The sequence below is a fragment of the Neomonachus schauinslandi genome, chromosome 12 (assembly GCF_002201575.2).
Source record: "Neomonachus schauinslandi chromosome 12, ASM220157v2, whole genome shotgun sequence".
Lineage (NCBI taxonomy): Eukaryota > Metazoa > Chordata > Mammalia > Carnivora > Phocidae > Neomonachus > Neomonachus schauinslandi.
This window is the reverse complement of record NC_058414.1, coordinates 48,742,691-48,764,942: the sequence shown is the minus strand read 5'-3', so window position 1 is coordinate 48,764,942 and position 22,252 is coordinate 48,742,691. Positions and strand designations below refer to the sequence as shown.

The 22,252-nt window shown below is 38.3% G+C and overlaps 1 protein-coding gene across 1 annotated transcript in view; it reads right to left on the bottom strand.

Annotated features, from left to right (window-relative positions):
* Positions 1-1,372: 1,372 nt before the first annotated feature.
* Positions 1,373-22,252, bottom strand: part of TSPAN13 (tetraspanin 13) — a 32,961-nt gene continuing 12,081 nt past the window's right edge. Inside the window, exons 2-6 of the mRNA XM_021689653.1 lie at positions 10,691-10,858; positions 9,939-10,019; positions 9,152-9,265; positions 7,748-7,861; positions 1,373-2,499 (exon numbers count right to left, since the gene is read on the bottom strand). Of these exons, the coding sequence (XP_021545328.1) occupies positions 2,425-2,499; positions 7,748-7,861; positions 9,152-9,265; positions 9,939-10,019; positions 10,691-10,858 (552 nt within the window). The 3' untranslated portion in view covers positions 1,373-2,424. The remainder of the gene's footprint in view (positions 2,500-7,747; positions 7,862-9,151; positions 9,266-9,938; positions 10,020-10,690; positions 10,859-22,252) is intronic.

Here is a 22,252-nt window from a genome sequence, read left to right as displayed (position 1 = left end):
TGAGTGGCTAGTCATTAGTTATGACCCACTCTCATAATCCTATAGTTCAGTAGCCCTAAAGATTCATGCTTCCCAGGCCCTGATTTGTAATTGGGTTGACCCAAATAAGGCCACTGCAATTAGAGCACAAGCCAAAGCTATGGAAAAGCTCTTTCCAATATAGTCATCTGTACCAAGAAAAGTATTACAGTAAGAGGCACCAGAATCTCATGGGAACTTCAAGATGTAATAAAGCAAACAAGGAAAATACAGAAGGCCTTAATGACAAGACAGTATGCAAAAATCTCACTTGCTCCGTGTGTCACTTATACTCTCATCTTACGGTATAAGTAGGAACATTGTTAGGGTTGCCCAGAGCTCAATATGGCATTGAAGGATAGCAGACTATGCCACTCTCTGGCATCAAGATTATTTTGAGCTCATTATTTCTGAAAAAATGCAGACATAGGAGGAGCTCTGTAAACAGAGAATTTAACCCTTCATTAAAGGAAATTTATACTTATAAAGGAAATCTCTATATGTTAGAGTGTCTCCTTTTCTCTGTACCAGGAAGAGGATGACTCTAGATCACAAGAAACTTAGCACTGCAGAAGTCACTGACTTAAATCTATGTAACAAGTCTTACCTTTGTTTATAGTGCTTTTCCTGGTAACCCTAACTGTCCTTCCCTCCAATTCTCACACCCCAACACACACACCTTTATTTAGTCTTTAGCTAAAGATAGTATCTAATATGGTGTCTTGGGCCATCTTGGGGAATTACTCAGTTTTGGGTAATATCTTATGTATACATGTTAATAGATATGTATGCATGTTAATAAACCTGGTTTTCTCTTGTTAATCTGACTTGTATTAGATAGGGTCTAAGACAAGAACTTAGAAGAGTAAAGGGGAAATTATTTTTCCTCCCTTACTGTATCATGGGAATTGCACAACTGGGTTTTCTTGAAAGATCAGCCAGTCTTCCAGAATCATGGAGGTGAAACAACCACAGAATGCTCTAAAATTCTACAGATCGACCATTTGCCCTCTTTCTTGGCCTAAAACCCATCATAATGACAATTACCAGTAAAATACTATATTCTACATAGAATGCAAGACAAGAATTGAATAATTGTCAGTAACACGAAAGAACTTACATATTGTCCCCAAATAAATGCGAATGACTTCTCTTTTAAAAAACAGTTCTCACTATGGAGAAAATATTAAACACTGACACATTTTCAAGAAAGAATTTGGGGAGGACTACCAGTAGACATTAGTGCTGGAAGTTCATTTCGGTGGCTGGATTATACACGAAAATAGCAGCACTCGGCTCTAAGTCAAAGAAAACAAAGCAATAAAGGAAAGAATTCCACTTCACTTAATCCATCTAGCACTTCTTCTGTTACTTTCTTTTAATTGAAACATTCATACACGAGGAAAGGTTTCCATTCTTTAATTTTTTAATATAATATACAGAACCACAATACTATTTCAATTTCAAATTATGGGAGCTCACATTCAAATATGCTTGGATTTGACAAGTTGCTGTTACAATACTGAGAAAATTCATGAAAAAGGTATTTAACAATTTGTAAGATAATCAAATATCTTTTTGCTACGTGGGCCAATGCATTAAGAGTAACTTGTTTAAAAATGCAGTCTTTTGGACTTCAAATTATTATAAAAGAATATGAAGATTATATAGCTATACTTTCTGAATTTCTCAGACCCATTCCGTTTCAAAAGCTGAAGGCAAATGTTATGCATCAGAACATTCATAAGATTGTATCTCCTCCGTACTTACCTATAAAAATCAAAAGCTAGACCACACTTTCCTAAAGACATAGCTATTTCTAGGCTACAGTAGTGTAATCATAAAAGACTACTAGAACGAAATTATCACTTTTATGTTAACAATTTTCACCACAATACAGCTTTCCTAAAAAGACAAAAAAAAAAATGCAGGATTTTGGATTTCCCTTACTGAATTTAACATAATAGAATCTCATACTTTCTGGCTTTAATAAGCTTCAACTCTTTTTTCCAGTAGGAACTATCTACACAGCACAGTGCTACATACAATTAATTATTCCAGTGAGATGTATATTTAGATTTACAATATGATCAACACAATAGTGCCATACAAAGTTTTTCTGCAGGTAAAAATGCTAAGAAAGGCCACAGTGGACAGTGCCAGACACTGTGAATACGGCAGATTACAGGTACCACCGAGGGTTAGAGGAGACCACAAGTTTCTAATTTTTTCAGCAATGGGAAAAGAAAAACATTTAGAGAAACATAAGAGTAAAAATATATAATTCCACTGTCAATAATAATGTAACTTTTCAGATACTGCTTCCTTAAACAGGCAAATTAGTTGAACCTTAAGTTAGAGAAAGTGAACAAGAGCCAAATATGAAAGATGTTCCTTGTTTTCTCATCAAAGGAATGCACTAGGATTAGCACGAGGATCCTTCTGGTTCCTGTATCTGTAGGTCAGCCAAACACCCAGGATCTGGAATGGAAGGAAAAAAAAAAAGAAGAAAGAGAAAGTAACAGTTGTATCTGTTTCTTCAGTTTATCAATAAACAATCTGGAACCTCTGAAGCACTTGGCATTATTTGTTCAAAGGGGAAGAGATTTCTTTTTCCCTTTAAAGTGTTGTAAGTAGCCCAAATTAGAAACCCTAAAAACAATTAATATGAATACTGGCCCTCCAGAGATGTCTGCATCATAATCCCCAGCACCTGGGATTAGGTTACCTTACATAGTAACAGAGACTGGGCAGATGTCATTGGGTTAAAGCTGTTGAGACAGGGAGATCATGTGGGTGGGCTCACTGATGTAGTCACAAGGGTTCTTACAAAAGAGAGGCAGGCAAAACAAAATCAGAGACATAGAGAAAAGACAGTGTGACGTCAGAAGCAGCAGGAAGCGGAGTCAGAGAGAAGATGCTGCATGGCTGCCTTGAAGATGGAGGACAAGGCCACCGAGCACAGGCAGCCTCTAGAAGCTGTGAAAGGCAAGGACGCAGCTTCTCCCATACAGCCCCCCCGGGGGAGCCTGTATTTCAGGCTTCTGACCTCTAGCAGAAGAGAATAAATTTGTGTTGCTTTAAGCAACTCCATTTGAGATTATTTGTTACAGCAGCAATAGGAACATTTTTTTTTTTTTGAGACAGAACGAGAGAGAGAGAGAGAGCACATGAGGGGGGGGGGAGGGTCAGAGGGAGAAGCAGACTCCCTGCCGAGCAGGGAGCCTGATGTGGGACTCGATCCCGGGACTCCAGGATGATGACCTGAGCCGAAGGCAGTCGCTTAACCAACTGAGCCACCCAGGCGCCCCGCAGCAATAGGAACTTAATACAAACACTAAACTGTCTGGATAGCTAAAATATCACATAATTTTGATAACTGAGAAACAAACTGGGTTGAGAAAGAATTCAGTAATAACGAAAACCCCACAATAACAAATTTTGCTAATGCAGATCTTTAAAAAATGTTGTAATTCCTGCCTTTCTCAAGAACCGGGGATCTCTAATTCCAGAAAAATACTAAGTTGTTACTGTGTCGTTTCCCAAACCAGGTTCACAAAAGCCTTAACCAATATAATTTTTTTTTTAATTAAGAAATGTATTCATTCTGTTTCTGCTACCTCAAAGTTGATTTACTTAAAATAATCAAAAATTCTTAGACTGAAAAAGATACAAATGTTTAATGGAACAAAATGAATTTCAAATTATACTTTCCACTTTAGATCTGTGCCAACTTTTCATCTAAATTTTGTTTATTTGACTTCATAACTACTCATTAGCCCTTTAAACTACTTCTAGAGAATTAGGATCAATCCAAAATTGCCTCCATTACCACAGTAATAATCCCTGTGTTACTCTAAAATTCACGACTGGCAGTGATTACAGTTATAACATGTCAGAGCTGAAGGAAATATAGTTTGTGAGTTGAATCAAGGAAAGATAAGTCTAATTTAAGGAAGTGGGAAGCCTGGGTTGCGGCATATAGAACAGGGGAAAAAAAGGAATTTATTTAATAAACACATGAGGAGTACTTTGTGACAGGCTCTGTTCCTCACACTTTACAAATTCAAACAATCCTCCCCAAACACCCTGAATGATGGGAACATTATCCTCATTTTACCAGCAAGGGAACTGAGGTGACGAGGTTAAATAAGAGGGTAGCGGTCATACAGGTCACAAGTGCTAGAACTGTGGTTCAAACGTGGAATCCATGCCCTCTAGCACATCTGGGGTTGTATGTGCAATCTGATGTACTGAAGGCCATTCTCAGGCTAACATTCTACCTACCATGTCAGCCAGGCTGGTTTTCACAATGCTGAGATACGTGCACACCTGCTGCGGACAGCAACTCCTCTGACACCCCCAACCTGCCCAAGCATCATTTCCTTTCCCCTGCCCCAGAAACACTGGCACACAGGGAGACAGCTTTGGGTGAGAATTTTTGAGGTTTTAAATCGTTTGATTATCAGCCCTGGATATAGGCCAATAGTGTAAGGTACAGGGGAAACAAAGCAAATGGGTACATTAGACACTCAACATCTGAAGCCACATATTACCAAAACTTCATTCCTCCATTTCAGCGGTAAGTGACAAAATGAGACACTCTCTTCCTTTGCCCCATTGTTGAACCATGATCTCGTCCCTCCCTCCCTAGGAGAGTCTGGAAGGAACGCCACACCCAAAATGCAAAAAGATCAAAGTTAGATAACTAATGGATTCTAAGCTTACAAAGCTGCTTAAAATGATCTAAAGATTCTCAAGGGTAACTTTGACTACAACTGATCACGAACTCCGCAGATCCTAGAACCTAGGCCTAATATGCAGGCCACTAAAGTATATAGCTCATCACATAGAAATATGTGTAATGAGCCTACACATTATTTTTTATGTTTATTTATTAAATATAGAAAGGCGGAAGGTAATAAGCCAAAATATAAACATTGGTTATTTGTCATTTTTAGTTAGTAAATCCATGTAATTTTTCATGTTCAAAATCTTCTGTATTTTCTAAAGTTTCTACAAAGAACATGTGCTAACTTTAACATGTTAAAAGTTAACATGTCTCAGCTATTTTTCAGATTCTAAATCAAAGTTTCTTTTATGGTTTACATTTATTTTCAGCTATTATAAATAGTTCAAAATCAAGCCTGTTTCACCAAGGAAAGGAAATCATTGGTTAGCTTCATCCCTATGATTCTGTGAAATATTGAATAAAACAAAAAATTTAAAGTTAGTATAGCTATAAAATATTCACTATCCAGAAAATATCAGGTTGTATAAGTTATTATTAAAATCTCTAGCCAGGTTTCAAAGGACATGGTGTATAAAATATTAAAATATAGAGGAGGATTCCATGAAAGAACACCAAGTCTTCTTAGCTTTTAAGACACCTAAGACTCATGAGTTTATATTCTTTGTTTTTAAAGATTTTATTTATTTGAGGGGTGCCTGGGTGGCTCGGTTGTTGGGCGTCTGCCTTGGCTCAGGTCATGATCCCAGGTCCTGGGATCGAGCCCCACATCGGGCTCCCTGCTCAGCGGGAAGACTGCTTCTCCCTCTCCCACTCCCCCTGCTTGTGTTCCCTCTCTTGCTGTGTCTCTCTCTGTCAAATAAATAAATAAAATCTTAAAAAAAAAAATTTTATTTATTTGAGAGCGCGTACGCATGCACATCTGAGTGGGGGGAGGGGCAGAAGGAGAGACTCTTCATGCAGACTCCCCACTGAGCACAGAGCCAGAGGTGGGGCTTGATCTCATGACTCATGAGATCATGACCTGAGCCGCAACCAAGAGTTGGACGTTCAACTGACTGAACCATCCAGTCATGCCCCTATGAGTTTATATTCTTAAAAGTATTAATATTTTTAAAAAACAGTAGGAGGAGGGATGAATAGGCAGAACAGAGAAGATTTTTAGGATAGTGAAAATATTCTGTATTATATTCTAATGATGGATACATGTCATTATAAGTATGTCCAAATCCATAAGATGTACAAAAGTAAACCCTAATGTAAACTATGGACCTTGAGTGATTATGATATGTCAATGTAGGTTCGTCAGTTGTAAAGAACATCCCACTCTGGTTAATGGTGATAATGGGGGAGACCATGCCTATGTAAGGACAAAGGATATATGGGAAATCTCTGTACCTTTCTCTCAATTTAGCTATGGACCTAAAACTGCTCTTAAAAAAAAAAAAGTCCTTAAAAAAAAAATAGGCATAACTGAAAGTAATGTAACCTCATGAGAAGAAAATGGAGCTGCTCAAAACAATTAAATTCTCAAAATAAATTCTAAATATAAAAAGGAAACCATGTGGCAAAATCTGGCTAATGTGTTATATGGAGATTGCTCATTCCGGTTTTTCTCCTATCTATATTTTTAAGTTTTCATGGAAAAAATCATACTTTTAAAAGGAAACAAAGGAATAATGCACAGAATTGTTTTTAAACAGTACATCAATTTTCTTGAATCACTGTCAAAACCAACCCACAAGTAACACAGCTCTTTCATGAGAAAAAGTAAAATGAAAAAAAAAATGCTCAGAATGGGAAGAGATGTCAGGGGAGACTTCTTTTAAAAAATGAATATTAACCTTGGTCTTTATCTCCACTTTGTTAAGAACAACCAAGTGTGAATTTTTCATTCTCAAGAGAAGGAAACTGAATGGAATATATAATATATCCACATATATGTATATATAATGTGCTATATATTGACCCTACATCATATACATATATAGTATATACATTATATACACAAATGCAGTATATACATTATATATACAATATTAAATTTGATTTTCTCCTGTTAATATGTCTAATGTCAGTCTGACTCTTAGTCTAGCTAGAAGGATCTTGAAGGGCAGAGAAAAATGTCCCTTCCTACCCACTCTAATTTAACCAGCTCATTATTGAAGAACACAAGCTGGCCCAAGGGTTTGCTGTTATCCACAATAAACATTCTTTTTTATTCATTTTACATAGTCATATGATTATCTCTATGAAATAAAGCACTGTAAGTAGAATGTATGAATTTAAAAAATTTAATTTTGATACATATTGTCAACTCAGCTGTATCAAAAAACATCCACAGGTATTGGGAGTTTAATAAAGACACTGAAAAAGGAATTAGCATCCTCTAAAATTATCAATGAGTGTGGTTTTGCTTACAGATACATATATTATACATAAATGTATTAATCAATATATTTTAATATAGTATAAATACATGCAATATAAATAAGAAACTAGTAATAGTGTTTACCTGTAGGTTTTGGAGGGCTAGAAATAATGGGGGATGGGCTTGGAAGGCCATTTTTCAAAGCATATCTTTATAAGTATGTATGTGTGTGTGTTATATACTATATATATTAAACAGTGCGAATGTCCTACCTATTCCAAAATTAAAATTATAATTCATCATACAACTCTACAAATAGAAGAGATTCTAGAAATAACCCAGCCTAAACTCATTTCACTTGTTCATTAAATTTTAAACAATTTAATAATCAAGCATCTCACGCTGTATAAAATTCATGCTAGATCTGTGAGGTCTTCTGATTTCAAGCCAGGGCTCCTCTAATTACAATACTAGTTCTCAATGAGGATATTCATCGATACATTCCTTAAGTTAAGGGCCATGCTAAGGTAAAATGTCATGCCCTCTTGCCATATAAAACAGAAAACCCTATGACAAAAGCGGAAAGAGAGTGAGTTATTTGCACATACCTCCGTAAAGCTGAAGAAGAGGCCAATGCCACCGACAAATCTCAAAACCTCTCCAGCATATTTTCCTATTATTGGAGCACATGGTGAGCATGGGTGGCTGCTTTTGAAACAGCTCTGTATCAATTAAAAAAAAAAAGAACTTTTATTTCAAAGTACAATTATATAAAGCAGATAAACACTGAACCCACCTAAAAATGAGTGGCTGGAGTATTACATCCAATCTGGGCCTTGGCTGTTTAGTAATAGCTCCCAAGGTTCCCAAGCCCAGCATACACACCTTGAGTGATCGCACCCCCCCCCTTTGAGTGTGGATGGGATTTGTGAATATGATAAACACTCACTCCCATGTTTACCGTGTGGTTATGTAAGACATCACCTTAACAGAATGGAGCAATTATCATGCTGACTTGGATGCTGCCATGTTGTGAGATGGTTGTATATGTATAGTTAGAACCTGAGAGCAGCCTCTAGGAACTGAGGAACACCCAGCAATAAAATGGGACTAAAGCATTACAACCACCAGGAGCTGAATTCTGCCAACACCCACTGAGCTCGGCAGAACACCCCAGGCCTCAGATGAGATTGCAGCCCTGGCCAACACCTTGATTTCACCCAGATGAGATCCTAAGTGGGGGACCCAACTAAGCCATTCTCACACTCCTGATCCATGGAGACTGAGGTAATACATGGGTGGTGCTCATGTGTCACATAGCTCTAGAAAACGAATAATCCCACAAAAGACGCCCCATTGAAGGAAAATCCAGCTCAGGGCTCAGAGAGACGGTAATAGGAGTTTCCCCAAAATAGAAACACATGTGAACTTCCTAGGACAGTCAAACTCCAAGTCTATCCTCACATTGGGGTCTGGCCTGGGACAACAGTATGGCTCTGATTTGTCCATCGCTAATCCAGCTCTCACAGAAAAAGCATGAAGTTGTAATGGGGAAGAAGGGAGGGAGGATAGAGGGTTATTTCCATGTATCCTCCTCCCTGGGGATGCTTAACTGGTTAAAGAGCCCCAAAATTTAGGACAGACCACTCTCCTCCTACTACCCTGATACGCTTCAAAACCAAGATACTGCTACAGCTCTTCCACACCTCTACGGCTAATCTGTTCTTATTTTTCTTTCACAACTTGTTCTAGGAGGAATTGAATGGGAAGGAATTAGGGGCAAAGAACCACGAGTATCTGTGTTTGGCAGGGCTCTAGGATATTTAGTACTGTCAGGAGTGGACACTTGAGAACAGACAAATGATGTAATGGTGTACATGGAATATAAGATAGGTATATGTAAAGCATTTTAAAAATAGAACTCAGCATCAGAAATTCCATTTCTTTCATGTTAACCATTATTCATCTGTATGTAATACATCTCCAGAAAATATTTTATACTTTGTACTTACAGCCAGGCAGGTGTCATTTGGGTTAAAACTTCGAAACCCACAGCAGTTTAAATTTCTCTGGATGTCATTTCGAGCACTTGCTGTATTGTTCCAACCCACTTCCAGAAGCTGACCCTAGAAAATGCGTTTAATATATACATTGAAATGTGTTATCCCTGCACAAAATGTATAAAGCTAGAGCCTACAACTTTTAATATGAGTGTACCCAAAATAAATACTCTTTGTAAGACGATTAAAAGTTTTCAAAGGGTAGTACCTAAATTTGCAACAAAAATTAAAGCACTGCTTCTATCCCAAGAATGAAAAAATCTTAACTTTTCCATGCATTTTAAAAGAAACACTTAGTTCAAAAGATTCTCAGACTGAAACAAGACACATTTTCCATTGCCCTAAACAGAGATGCGTATTCTTTTACAAATTAAGAGTTCAGAAAGTGTAATTGCTAGAATGGTATCACAAACGTTTCACTGCATCATGGTGGGAAAAGGCTGCATGAACATCTTTCAGTAGTGGCACTTTTTACCCAAGGAAGGGAAAATTCCACTTCAAGGATGCCGGGGGTGGGGGTGGGGGGCGGGGGCCGGGGGGCCAAAAAGCAACATCTGATGGCACTTCAGGGCTCCGATCAGCCCCACTAATGCAATCAGGAACAAGAGATTTTAGCTGTCTCCAGTGAAATGCCATTCTGAGCAAAGAGGAATTATCTTATATTCCAATCATTTCTCCCCTTTTTTTCCTACACATACTATGAGGCCTAATAAAAGAAAAGAAAAAAGTTTTTGCTTACCTGTTGCGCCTGGTTCAGGGCTAAGCAAGCACATGATACAGAAAACTGAACAATAAATACAAGTAAGAGAATAATCATGTACTGAGAATTCAAGTTAAGGTATTTCTCGATACTCTTAAAATTACATAAAATAGAGGTACTGACAACTTCAGAATGTACTAGAAGGATTTCAACCAGAAAACAGAACAAATGGCACCTAGAGAAAGTTTACAAGGAATATACACAGTTATTTTTCTCATTAATACACTGTAGATATTTCATAATAAAAATACTAATATTTAAAAGCTGATCTGTTAGAATTTCATTTAGATTAAAATAAAAATTCTTACATATATAAAACAAGAAATAAGTATAGATAAATGTATTTAAGGTTTCTTAATATTAAAATCTTAAAAAACAATCACTGAAATTCTCAACCACATATTGACCTTTCGGAAAGGGCCTAGAGGTCACCAAATCAGTTCAATGTAATTGAATTTGCAAGATATAAATAGGACTATACTGAATTTGCAGAATACATTCTTCATGATGTGAAAAGGAGAAAATGGGAACATATAAGCATACAATAATTTCACCCTAAGAAATGTTCCTAATGTTGTGGAACAAATACACAAAGGGCATGCTAGGAGCTGCTCTCTGGCAATTTCTTTCCTAATGATAACTCCAAATCAGTTATAGTAATCAAAAGAGTAATCAATAAAAGTAAGAACAAATTCAATTGGGGTAAAAGTTCTGCTTTTAAAAAAGGATACAAAAAAAAGCAACACCTGATGGTGTTTTACGGCTCCAATCAGCCCCACCAACGCAATCAGGAACAGGAAAATGCCCACTGCAATGACCACACCGACCACCCGGAGGCTGGAAATCAGCCCGAAACCAATGCCCCACGCTGCGATTCCAATGAGCAAGAGACTAACCAACTACAAAAACAACCAAAATGGCCAGGGATGGGGTGGGGGGCAGGGGAAGAGAAAGAGGAGAGGAAAACATCAATTTATAGAATAACGTTAAAAACATTTTTCAGTATCTCACGAATGACTGCTCATACTCAATAACAAGATCTTAATAGTATTATTTTAACAAATTAAATTAATCCTCAGGCATGCTTCAAAAAAAACTAATCATCTATGAAATTATTATGAAGCCTCAGAGGTCATCTGGTTTACTAAGCCTAAATGATTTCTACCTAAGCTTTTGAAATCATGGCATATGTGAAACTCCTAGATGCCAATACATCGCAGTCAACTATGGATTCCTTCACATGGAAATCACTTAGGTTTCCTTCAAAGCCAGATGGACTATAACCTTCTCTGTGATGCCTTCCTCATCCTCTACAAACTGTTCTTCGAAGATGGTTCTATTGTTCCCCTTGTCACACTCTCAGTCTGTTGCCAAGCCTGTCTCTCGGAGGAGATTTGGGAGCACCCTTAGAGGAAAGCCCCATCTTCTCATCTGTCTGTATCCCCAAAACCTATCATAGAACCCGTGCCTTGAAAACAATCAAAAATTTCTCAAAGAATTGTGGGAAAAAATTGCTTTAGATGTCATCATGTATCCTTTCAGAATTCAGAGACAGAGAGGTCACTAAAACTCAGGACAAAAACAATCTAAGACTTTAACTATTTTGAGTAAAGTGGTATTCTGAGCAAGGCGAAATTACTTTATACTCCATTTATTTATATACTTATAAAATAAAACCAAGAGGTAGAATGCATGCCTCAAAATCAGTCATTACCTGTAAAACACAAAGTTACAATTATTTCTTTAAAATAGCAAATAAAGAACATACCATGTAAATATGATGTAGAACTGAGAGAAGATAAAGCTGGAACAGGTATGTGGGAGGGATGGGGGTTGGGGTAGCGGGGCAAAAAGGAGGCATATCTCTAATCGAGAGTCAGCCATTTCCTGGAGCAACGTGACAGTATAATACACAGTTGAGAGGAATCAAAATACATAAAATATACTTTCTAGCACCATTTCACGACCCAATAAACTTTGTTTCTAAACATAAAGTAAATCACCATTCACTCAAAAGGATTTTTACTCAAATATTTAGTTTTTTATACATGTAATCATAGTTTAGCAATGCAAATTTTAAATATCTTGATATCTAAAACCTCTTACATGTGTACAGATATAAGTAAAACTGCTAAATATTGACAAAGAACACACATTTGTATTTTTTAAAAGATTTTATTTATTTGAGAGAGAGCAGACGGAGCACGGCAGTGGGGAGGGGCAGCGGGAGAGGGAGAAGCACGCTCCGCAGAGCAGGGAGCCTGACGCCGGACTCAATCCCAGGAGCCTGACGCCGGACTCAATCCCAGGACGCAGGGATCACGACCTGAGCCGAAAGCAGACGCTTAACCGACTGAGCCACCGAGGTGCCCCGCCTATTTTATTTTTATCCATTTATTACAAAGCAGATCTTGAGAAGAAAGAAACTGCCTATAGCATGATAGAACCAAGTTATGGAGTTACATTGACTTGCTGTTCCCCATAGCAGTTAGTACACACACAAAGCTTTTGTTTTCAGAGGGAGAAGGAGAGGGAAGAAATTCTCAGAATCTTTGCCACCCAGAAATTGCTTGGTCCCCCTCATTTTCTCAAGTGCTCCTTATCAGCAGGTCCATTTGCTTCTGTCTTGTTTTTATCTGCTCACTCACTATTGTCTCATGACTTCCAGCTATCTTGGATTGAGAAAAAGTCCTCTGCTCCGTCACCAGCGAGCTTACTTCGGACTCTGTGGCATCCAAATATAGCATGTTTCCTTCCATGAGGGGTGAAAGAAGAAGGTGAGAGGATGCAGGGACAGGTCTTCGCCTCGGCTCTGCTCAGCATCCTCACTGCGTCGTGGGACCAAACGCTGAAGGTGCTCTGCATTTGCAACACATCAGAGTAACTCACGCTATCAGTCAGGGTTCTCCAGAGAAAGAGAGCTAACAGGATATATATTTAGAAAGAGATTTATTTTAAGGAATTGGCTTATGCAATTATGGGGCCAGCATGTCCAAAATTTGGAGGAGGACAGCAGCTTGATAATTCAGGCAGGTTTTCTCTGACACAGTCTTGAGGCAAAATTCTTTCTTCCTTAAGAAACCTCAGTCTTGGGGCACCTGGGTGGCTCAGTGGGTTAAGCATCTGCCTTCAGTTCAGGTCATGATCCCAGGGTCCTGGGATGGAGTCCTGCATCGGGCATCGGGTTCCCTGCTCAGCGGGGAGGCTGCTTCTCTCTCTCCCTCTGCCCCTCCCCCCTCCCCCCTCCTCCTGCGCTTGCTTGCGCGCGCACATGCGCGCTCTCTCTCAAATAAATAAAATCTTTTTTGAAAAAAGAAACCTCAGTCTTTGTTCTCAAGGTTTTCAACGGATTGGATGAGGCATACCACAATGGGAGTAATCTGCTTTACTTAAAGTCAATTGAGTGTAAATGTTAAGTCTAAAAAATGCCTTCAAATCAATAGCTACACTAGCATTCAACCAAACATTTGGGCACATGGTCTGGCCAAATTGACAGATAAAATTAATCAGGACACTTGCCAACTTCAGTTCCTGGGTTTGATGCCTATTTCCTAATTCAATTAAATTTGGGAGCAGGATTGTCACTCTCTATTTCTTTATTTGAGTCTTGGAGCCAAAAAGATCAGAAGCATGAATCATATGATAGTTACAATTCTTCTAGCCCTATAGTTTTAAAGAATCCTTTTGGGAATCCTACCAAATCCTTACTATATTAACGAAATTCTTACACGTCAAATAGCCAACAACAAATGACTACTGCCCACTACACACTAGAAGCCAGAGACAAGATATCCCTACTAGAACAAAGGCCGGCAGACCTTCTCTGCATAAGGCCAGATATTTATCATCTGGCCTTGTGGATCACACGGTCTCTGGCACAACTATTAGACTCTTCCACTGTAACACAAAAGCAGCAGTGAACGAATGAGCAGAGCTGTGTTCCAATAACACTTCATTTACAGATACTGAAATTTAAATTCATGTAATTTTCATGTGCACCAAAAGATTATTCTTCCTATGATTTTTTTAATCCCTTAAAAATATAAAGCCATTCTTTGTTGGCAGGCTATACAATAATAGGCATTGGAATTGATGTGACCCATGAGCCATAGTTTGCTGACCCTTGCTCTAGAAGTCAGGGTAGCAGAGACTAAAAAGTTAAAATGGGACAAATAGTTGCTTTACCAGATATTTTTACAAGATGTCAGAGGACAGAACAATAATCCAAAAAATCCAGATAAACAGAATAGGCCAAAGACTGCAAAGAAATAGTAAAGGAGCAGGTAATGGGCTGAAAAAAATGACCATACTGTGAATCTTACCTTAAACAACAAAAGAAAAGGATATAAATATTCTATTATTTATAATAAATATATAATAAAATATTTATAAAATATTTTATAAATACTATTTTATATGGCAAAAGATTTAAATTAAAAATTAAAAATCTTAAAAGGAGGAGCATATCCTGGGTTATCAGGTAGACCTTAAATGTCATCACAAGTATCCTCATAAGAGGGAGGCAGAAGGAGACAGAGAGGAGATGACCACGTAATGACAGAGGCAGAGGGTGGTGTGGCTCCAAGTCAAGGAATGCCCTCAGTCACCCGAAGACAGAAGAGGCAAGGAACAGATTCTCCCCCAGGGGTCTCAGAGAGAGTGCAACCCTGATGATACCTTCATTTTGGACTTCTGGTCTCCTAAACTGGGGGAATAAATTTCTACTGTATTTAAGCCGCCATGTCTGTGGTAATTCGTCCAAGAAACCCTAGGAAACTAATACAAAACAATTCACACAATGGGCACTGGACAAGTCAGGAACCTCTAACTATTACAGAAAGCTGTCTGATATTTTACCACTAATGGAGTCCTACCATGCGGCTGGAGTGAAGTATTCAGGTATCCTTGTCAGCAACCTCCTAGAAGACCAAATCTTTTATTTATAGCAGCAACATCTCAGTAAAATGTGATAACTATCTTTTGCTCTCTCAGTTACCAACTTACAGGGTCATTAATAATGAGAATCTTTTCCCTTTTGAAAAATAACATCTACAACTAAAAGAGAGGAATACTATATCACAGCAAAAAGAACTTCCAGGTCTCAGACCAGGCATTATGCTATTATTGAAAACATTATCTAGAACATTCACAAGTAACTCTGCTCTGATTTTTTTGTTCTAAGTAGGGGAAAAAAGAGGCTACTCCCATCAATAGACCTCTCTGTCAAAAGTATTTTTCACCAAGTTCACTCTATCTCTCACATAGGTGTCAGTCTATCCCTATCGCTAATACAAAGTGCGCCTCCTTTAAAAACACTGAAGAGAGTTTATCAGTTTCCTCTTGTCACTTTAACAAATTACCACCAGTTTAGTGGCTTAAAACAACACAAATTTATTCTGCTGCAATTCTGGAGGTCAGAAGTCCAACATGGGCCTTACTAAGCTAAATCACAATGTCAATAAGGCTGCATTCCTTCTGGAAGCTCTGGGGGCAAATCCCTTTCTCAGCCTTTTCCACCTTCTAGAAGACCCTTGCATTCCATTGCCTGTAACCACTTCCTCCATCTTCAAAGCCAGTGTGGCATATTCAGATCTCTTAGTCTACAACCTGTTTCCCTAAGCATATCTCTTTCTTTTGAGTATAGCCCTCCTGCATCCCCCTCATAAGGACCTTTGTGATTACATAGGGTTTTCCCAGATAATCCAGAATAATTGTCCCATCTCAAAATGCTTAATTTAATCACATTGCAAAGTACCTTTTGCTACACATAACGATCTATATCCACAGAGTAGGACGTACACCTTTGGGGACAGAGGGATATTATTCAGCCACCTTAGAGGGTTCTGGGGTCATTGGCAACTTGGCTACTATAGAATCTTTCCTGCTCCGAATACTTTAAAATATTATAAAAGATTGCAATATTTTATTTAAATATATACCTGAGCACCAAGAAACAATGGGAAGGTCCTACAGGCCAGAAAAGAAGGGAAGATGCAAAGTCAAAAGTGTAAGCATACAACTGGTGAGGGTGGGGCAGGAGTTCTGGATGGGGAGGGTAGGAAGGAATTCCTAGATCAGAGCAGTCCCTAAGGAGGAGGGACTTGGGTTTCAAACCAGGCAGGACTGGGAAGGAGAACTAAGACCATTGACAAGCATTTCTAGAAAGCTGTATTTTCAGTGTAAGGCGTTATAGAAAAACTACACCACCACACCCAAGCAGATAGCAAAGATTTTTGAGTCCCTTCAAAAAGCTTTTTGCAAGAAAAAGAAACTCTAAGCCTAGAGTCTAAATGTCTGGAGTCTAAATGTCACTACCCAGGCATGCAGGAAGCTGATTCTGATAAATCAGCCAAGCAATTCAGATAAAAGCTGATCACTGGCAGTGATGGGATTTAGGGAAGGAAAACTCACAGAAGCAAATCCAAAATGATTCAGGAGGGACATCTGCTAATCCTAGCCCTCACACCATTCCCAAAGAAAAAAGTAAAAACTTTGCTGTCAATCAAAAATCATAAAACACATAAGGAAAAAAAAAATCTACAACTAGAGAGATAAGACAGACACAGCAAAGAAGAATTAGGGCCCCAAGAAGTTGAGGTAATAGAACTAACCAAATGAGACTAAAATTATTATGTTTAAACTGACTAAAAAGATAAAAGAATAAAAACAATATGGACAAAACAAAACCATATTTAAAAATAGAGACTTGTCGGGGCGCCTGGGTGGCTCAGTCGTTAAGTGTCTGCCTTCGGCTCAGGTCATGATCCCAGGGTCCTGGGATGGAGCCCCGCATCGGGCTCCCTGCTCCGCGGGAAGCCTGCTTCTCCCTCTCCCACTCCCTCTGCTTGTGTTCCCTCTCTCGCTGTGTCTCTCTGTCAAATAAATAAAATCTTTAAAAAAAAAAAAAATAGAGACTTGAAAAAGAGCCAACAGAGCAAAGCCAAAGAAAGTAGAAAGAAGAGAAACATTATAGGAAGGATAAATAAAGCTTCCTTTAAAAAGGAGAGAATGACAGGCCTTCAGCAAAATTAGTTTTTAAGAAAAAGAATAAGGCTAAATTCCCCCAAAATGTCCTTAACTGATTAAGAATAGCTATCAAAAACCCAAAGCAAAAATCATATTCAATGATAAAACCTGAGAAATATTGCCTTCAAAATTCAGGAATAAGACCAGGGTGCTATCACCTCTGCTCTTCTATTCAGCATTGTAGTGGAGATCTGAGACAACTGAGTAAGAGTGAACACTGAACAAAAATGCAGAGGAAACACAGTTGTCATTATTCATATTAATAGGAGTATCCACATGAGAAATAAAACAAGAGACTGCAAATATTTTAAAACTGGTAGGATTGAGAAAAGTTGCTATAAATAGGAACAATATACAAATGTCAACAGCATTCTGATGCACTCCCCCAAAAGTTTTTAATGTATTTCTTTAGGATGCGATTTGTAATAGGCCCCACAAATACCAGGTACATATAAGTAAACCTAAGAAAAGTATTATAAGACCTTCATGGAGAAAATTGTGAAATTAATTGACGAACATAAGAAAACTGCATTAAATGAAGAGACATAACACATTCAAGGGTGGGAACACTATACATGAATTCACCTCCAATTTAGCCTACAAATTCAACGTATCTCCAGTTAAAGTCTCAATAAGGTTTCTTAGGGTGGAACTTGATACAATGACTCATTAATTTCCATGGAAGAATAAGTGTCCCGGGTCGCCAAAGGTCTAGAACATTTTTAAGATTAAACAGAAAGGCCGTGTCTGCTTCACTCTTTCTCAGCCAAGCTGCGCTCTCACCAGCACCATGCCTAAGAAATGCTCTTAGTAGCCAATCAACCTTTGTCAGTGCCTTCAACTAACCGTTCCAGACTCTCTCTTTGCTGCTGCTTTCACCATGCTCTGCAAAACCTGGGCCTGACTTTACATCTTTCGGACAGATTTTACTTTTTTTTAATTAGTAAAATTAAACATACAAATAAAACTAAAAAATTTAATAAGTTAAAAATCCAAACAAATATCACAACTTGTTGTAATGGCTCCATAATTAAAACCAAGTAGTTGACATACATCTAAATAAACCAAAAGTGTAGTAGGCTTGGAGGAAGATGGAATTCCAAATCAGTAAGGAGAGAGGCAGCTATAATTAACAGCCCTGTGACAATACCTTCGCATTCTGGAAAAGAGTAGTAGTAGTCCCTACCTCACGGCATAGATTTAAACCCTAAATATAAAAGCAAAACTTAAACTTTTAGGAAAAAAATAGAGAAAAATGTTTTGACTTTGTAGTTACAGAAAAACTTCTTTAGGGCGCCTGGGTGGCTCAGTTGGTTAAGCAACTGCCTTCGGCTCAGGTCATGATTCCAGAGTCCCGGGATCGAGTCCCACATCGGGCTCCCTGCTCAGCGGGGGGTCTGCTTCTCCCTCTGACCCTTCCCCTCTCATGCTCTCTGTCTACCATTCTCTCTCTCAGATAAATAAATCAAATCTTTAAAAAAAAAAAAACTTCTTTAACAAAACCCCCCAAAATCAAGGACCATACTAACGTAGTGTTTACTGTGTGCAAGGAAGTACTCTAAAAGTGCTTTACACTCACTAGCTAGTTTCATCTTTACAATAACCCTAAGAGGTAGGTAGTACTACTGCCTCCATTTTCCAGATGTGGAAAAAGTCAGGCACAGAGATGTTAAGTAACTTGCCCAAGATTACACAGCAAGGAAGGGATAGAACTGGGATATGAACCCAGGCTGTATGGCTGCAGATTCGGTGTTCTTACCTATCACACTATACACTACATTAAAATTTAAAAATTCTACACAATAAAAATCATCAGACAAATGTAGGATAAGCCTAGAACTAGAAGATATTTCCAGCACATATATATCAAAGAATACCTACTAATCAATTTAAAAGGACAAAAGCACACAGTAAAGCAGCCAAAGGTAATAAGAAGCGATCCGCCAAAGAAGAATACAAAAGGCAATCAACGCCTGAAAGATGTTAAATCTCTTTATATATCAGGAAAACAAAAATCACCACAATGGGATAGCATGTCACATGCACCAGATCGGCAAAAATTAAGCCTGATGATACCAAGGATGTGGAGAATCTAGAACCCATTCAAGTCAACGTGTCAATTTTTGCAGCCACTTCACAGAACAATCTGGAAGCACCTAGGGAAATTAAAAATATGTATCCCTTACTAAACCAGCAATTCTGCTTCGAGATTAATACCCAAAAGAAATACCCACATCCCCAACCAGACATCATATGTCAGGAGTTTGCTGCAGCCTTGTCACAAAAAAAATTGAAAACCACCTCAGAACCATGACTGTTGAATTCGTAAACCCTGATGTGCTCACAGAGTAGAATACAAATGAGTTTGATCTATTTCTATCAAATCAATAAATTTCAAACATAAAAGAAATGAAGCAAATTATATAAATACTGATAAGACATACCACTTAATAAATTTTCAAGCACACAAAAAGTCACCTTATTTATGTTTTTTAAGAGAGAGAGAGGGGAAAAAAAGAGAGAGAGAGAACCTCAAGCAGGCTCCACGCCCAGCACAGAACCTGACACAGGGCTCCATCTCATGAATCTGAGACCATGACCTGAGCCGGAATCAAGAGTCGGACACTTAACTGAGTCAGCCACCCAGATGCCCCACAAAAAGTCACCTTATAGTCTTTGTGGTATAGGTCAAATTGTCATAAGTATATAAACGTGCACAGAAATGACAGATGTTGATTTTAGGATAGTGACGACTTTTGAGAGTGGAAAATGGGAACAGGGATGGAGTGGGCCTTTCGCTGTCTAACACCGAACTTCTAAAAAACAGGGAGATGTGGCAAAAACACTGGCATCTGGGGAATCAGCCTGTTGGGTTCCCAAGATATTGGGTTCCCACAGTATTTTCTCTGCACATGAAATATTTCCCAATTAAAACCAGCCTTGAAAATTTAACAGCCCCTTTCCTACCATGGCACTAAGTCTAAATTCTCCTGCTTTGCTTTCCTCTGTCAGCTGGTCCAACTTTCCTTATCTAGCCTTTGTTTCTACTATTCTCCCAAAAAAAAGCCACAGAAATCAAGATATTCTCATTCATCTCTCAAATATTTCACATTAATTTTCATCTGCACATCTTCAAGGACTGTCCACATTCTCTCCTATGATGGGCTCCCAGTTAGGAGAAAGAAAGGCTTTCAAATGAAGGTGGTATATACTTGAAGACAGTACCAATGATTTGTTGTATCTCCACTTGTTTACAACAGAAAGCCAAGTTCTGGATCGATCACACTTGGATGGTCTCATGTGTGAAAAAGACACCACCCTGTCTCTCCTTCTTGCACCCAACTCCCAAGCACAGGTATGTTGGCACACCCACGAATACACATTCTCATTTGTAAGGTGGGAGAGAACATTGACTTAACTGTCCAATCCCAAACAAATTCTGCAATTATAATTACAACAGTAAAACTGTCCAAACATAAATTTATTTGGGCTAGTCAATTTTCTGATAAACCCCCAAAATACATTAGGTTTTTTTTAATAAAATAATTGAAAACAACATAAATGTTACGTTCTCTGTGGCTAATGTTGCTAACACATTGCAGCATGAAGCCCTCAAGCATTCATAATTAATTTTTAAAATTAGAAATAGCACCCAAAGGTTTATGATAGGCCTTTAATTAAATTTGCCTATCAGAGTTTCTTTAACTTTTACTGTAAAGAAGCCCTTTAAAGATAGTAATGAAACTATTTATTTCTGAGTAGCGGTAATTATATGTTCTGGTTGGTTTGTAATTTTGAAGAGAATGGGGCTATACGAAGTCTTCCAAACTAGTGATCTAAAAATTATTGATTCCAATAAAATTAATTCTAACTGTATAATTAAAAAGCCTAAGTTTGTCACTAGAACTTGGTAGACAAAGGAACTGCAAGAATCCTTTGTTCAATAATAACAACAGTTTCCTATGAGACCAATTGTAATAGAAAGTAAATTTAGACCTATGACAAATAGTTTCCTTCCTTTGGGAGATGAAATAATGATAAAAACAGATTATGGATCTATTAACTCGTTGATAGCAATGTTTTTATGAGCAGGAAGCACCAACCTTTCCTGTTTTCTCTTTAAAACAAAGAGAAGTAGAGCTTCTAAAAAGAGAGATTAGAGGAGCTGTAATGGAAAAGACACACCAAAGCAGGATTAGTAAAGTATCTACAAGTGGCATGACTTTGCCCAACCAAGCCCTGAAAGGAGGTGGTGGTGGCAGAAGCAAACAGTTCACGCGGGGATGGGTTGTGAGGAAGGTGCTAGTGGAAGGGGCATGGCAATGCTCAAGCAGGGCTCACGAGTCAGCAGAAATTCACGGAACACCAAGGCACAACGCTACCCGGCCAGTCATCTATTTCCTTCCATTTTACAGGTGATAAATCAGAGTAGCAAAATTACACGCCAATGACACAGAGGCAGAACTGTGGCAAACTTTCTGCTTGGTGCGTTTTTTTCCTCCCTGTGGAACCGTATCATAGTGCGTGGCATTATATTTAAGTAATTTTTAACACTGAGATATAATACTAACGACAATGTTACCATGCATAAGACACAGTTCTTGCTTTGTAGCCAGATCCTTGGTTTGCACAGCATCTCTTTAACTTACTCTCTAGGAGACCTGGCTACATAACCATGTATCAAAAGAACCGTTAAGTCTTCTACTCATATGACTTTTCCATTTGTTAACTACCAAATTCATTTTGTGCTTTTATTTTCCTTTCACCCAATCCAGAAATGTTGTCACATACACCTATATTCACACAAAAGCGCACAGTGCACTGCCCGGAGTAAGGGAGCAAGAATTAAAAGTGTTTATCTTCAGCAGTACTCTAGCACATAAAATTGTTCAAAACTAGTAAGCATGCATGTATTTGTCCATTTGTGGATACATGCAACGCCATTACAGAACAAAGAAAAAAAATACGTTGTGCATAATGATCTTTATAATTTAGCTTAAGTGTTTTGTTTTTTAAAGATTTATTTATTTGACAGAGAGAGACAAAGCGAGAGAGGGAACACAAGCAGGGGGAGCAGAAGAGGGAAAAGCAGGCTTCCTGCTGAGCAGAGAGCCCGATGCAGGGCTCAATCCCAGGACCCTGGGATCACGACCCTAGCCGAAGGCAGACGCTTAACGACTGAGCCACCCAGGCGCCACCCAGGTGTTTGTTAAAATATTAAACCACTACGCTAAGCTTTTAAAATGATGAAGTTGCTAGAATATTCT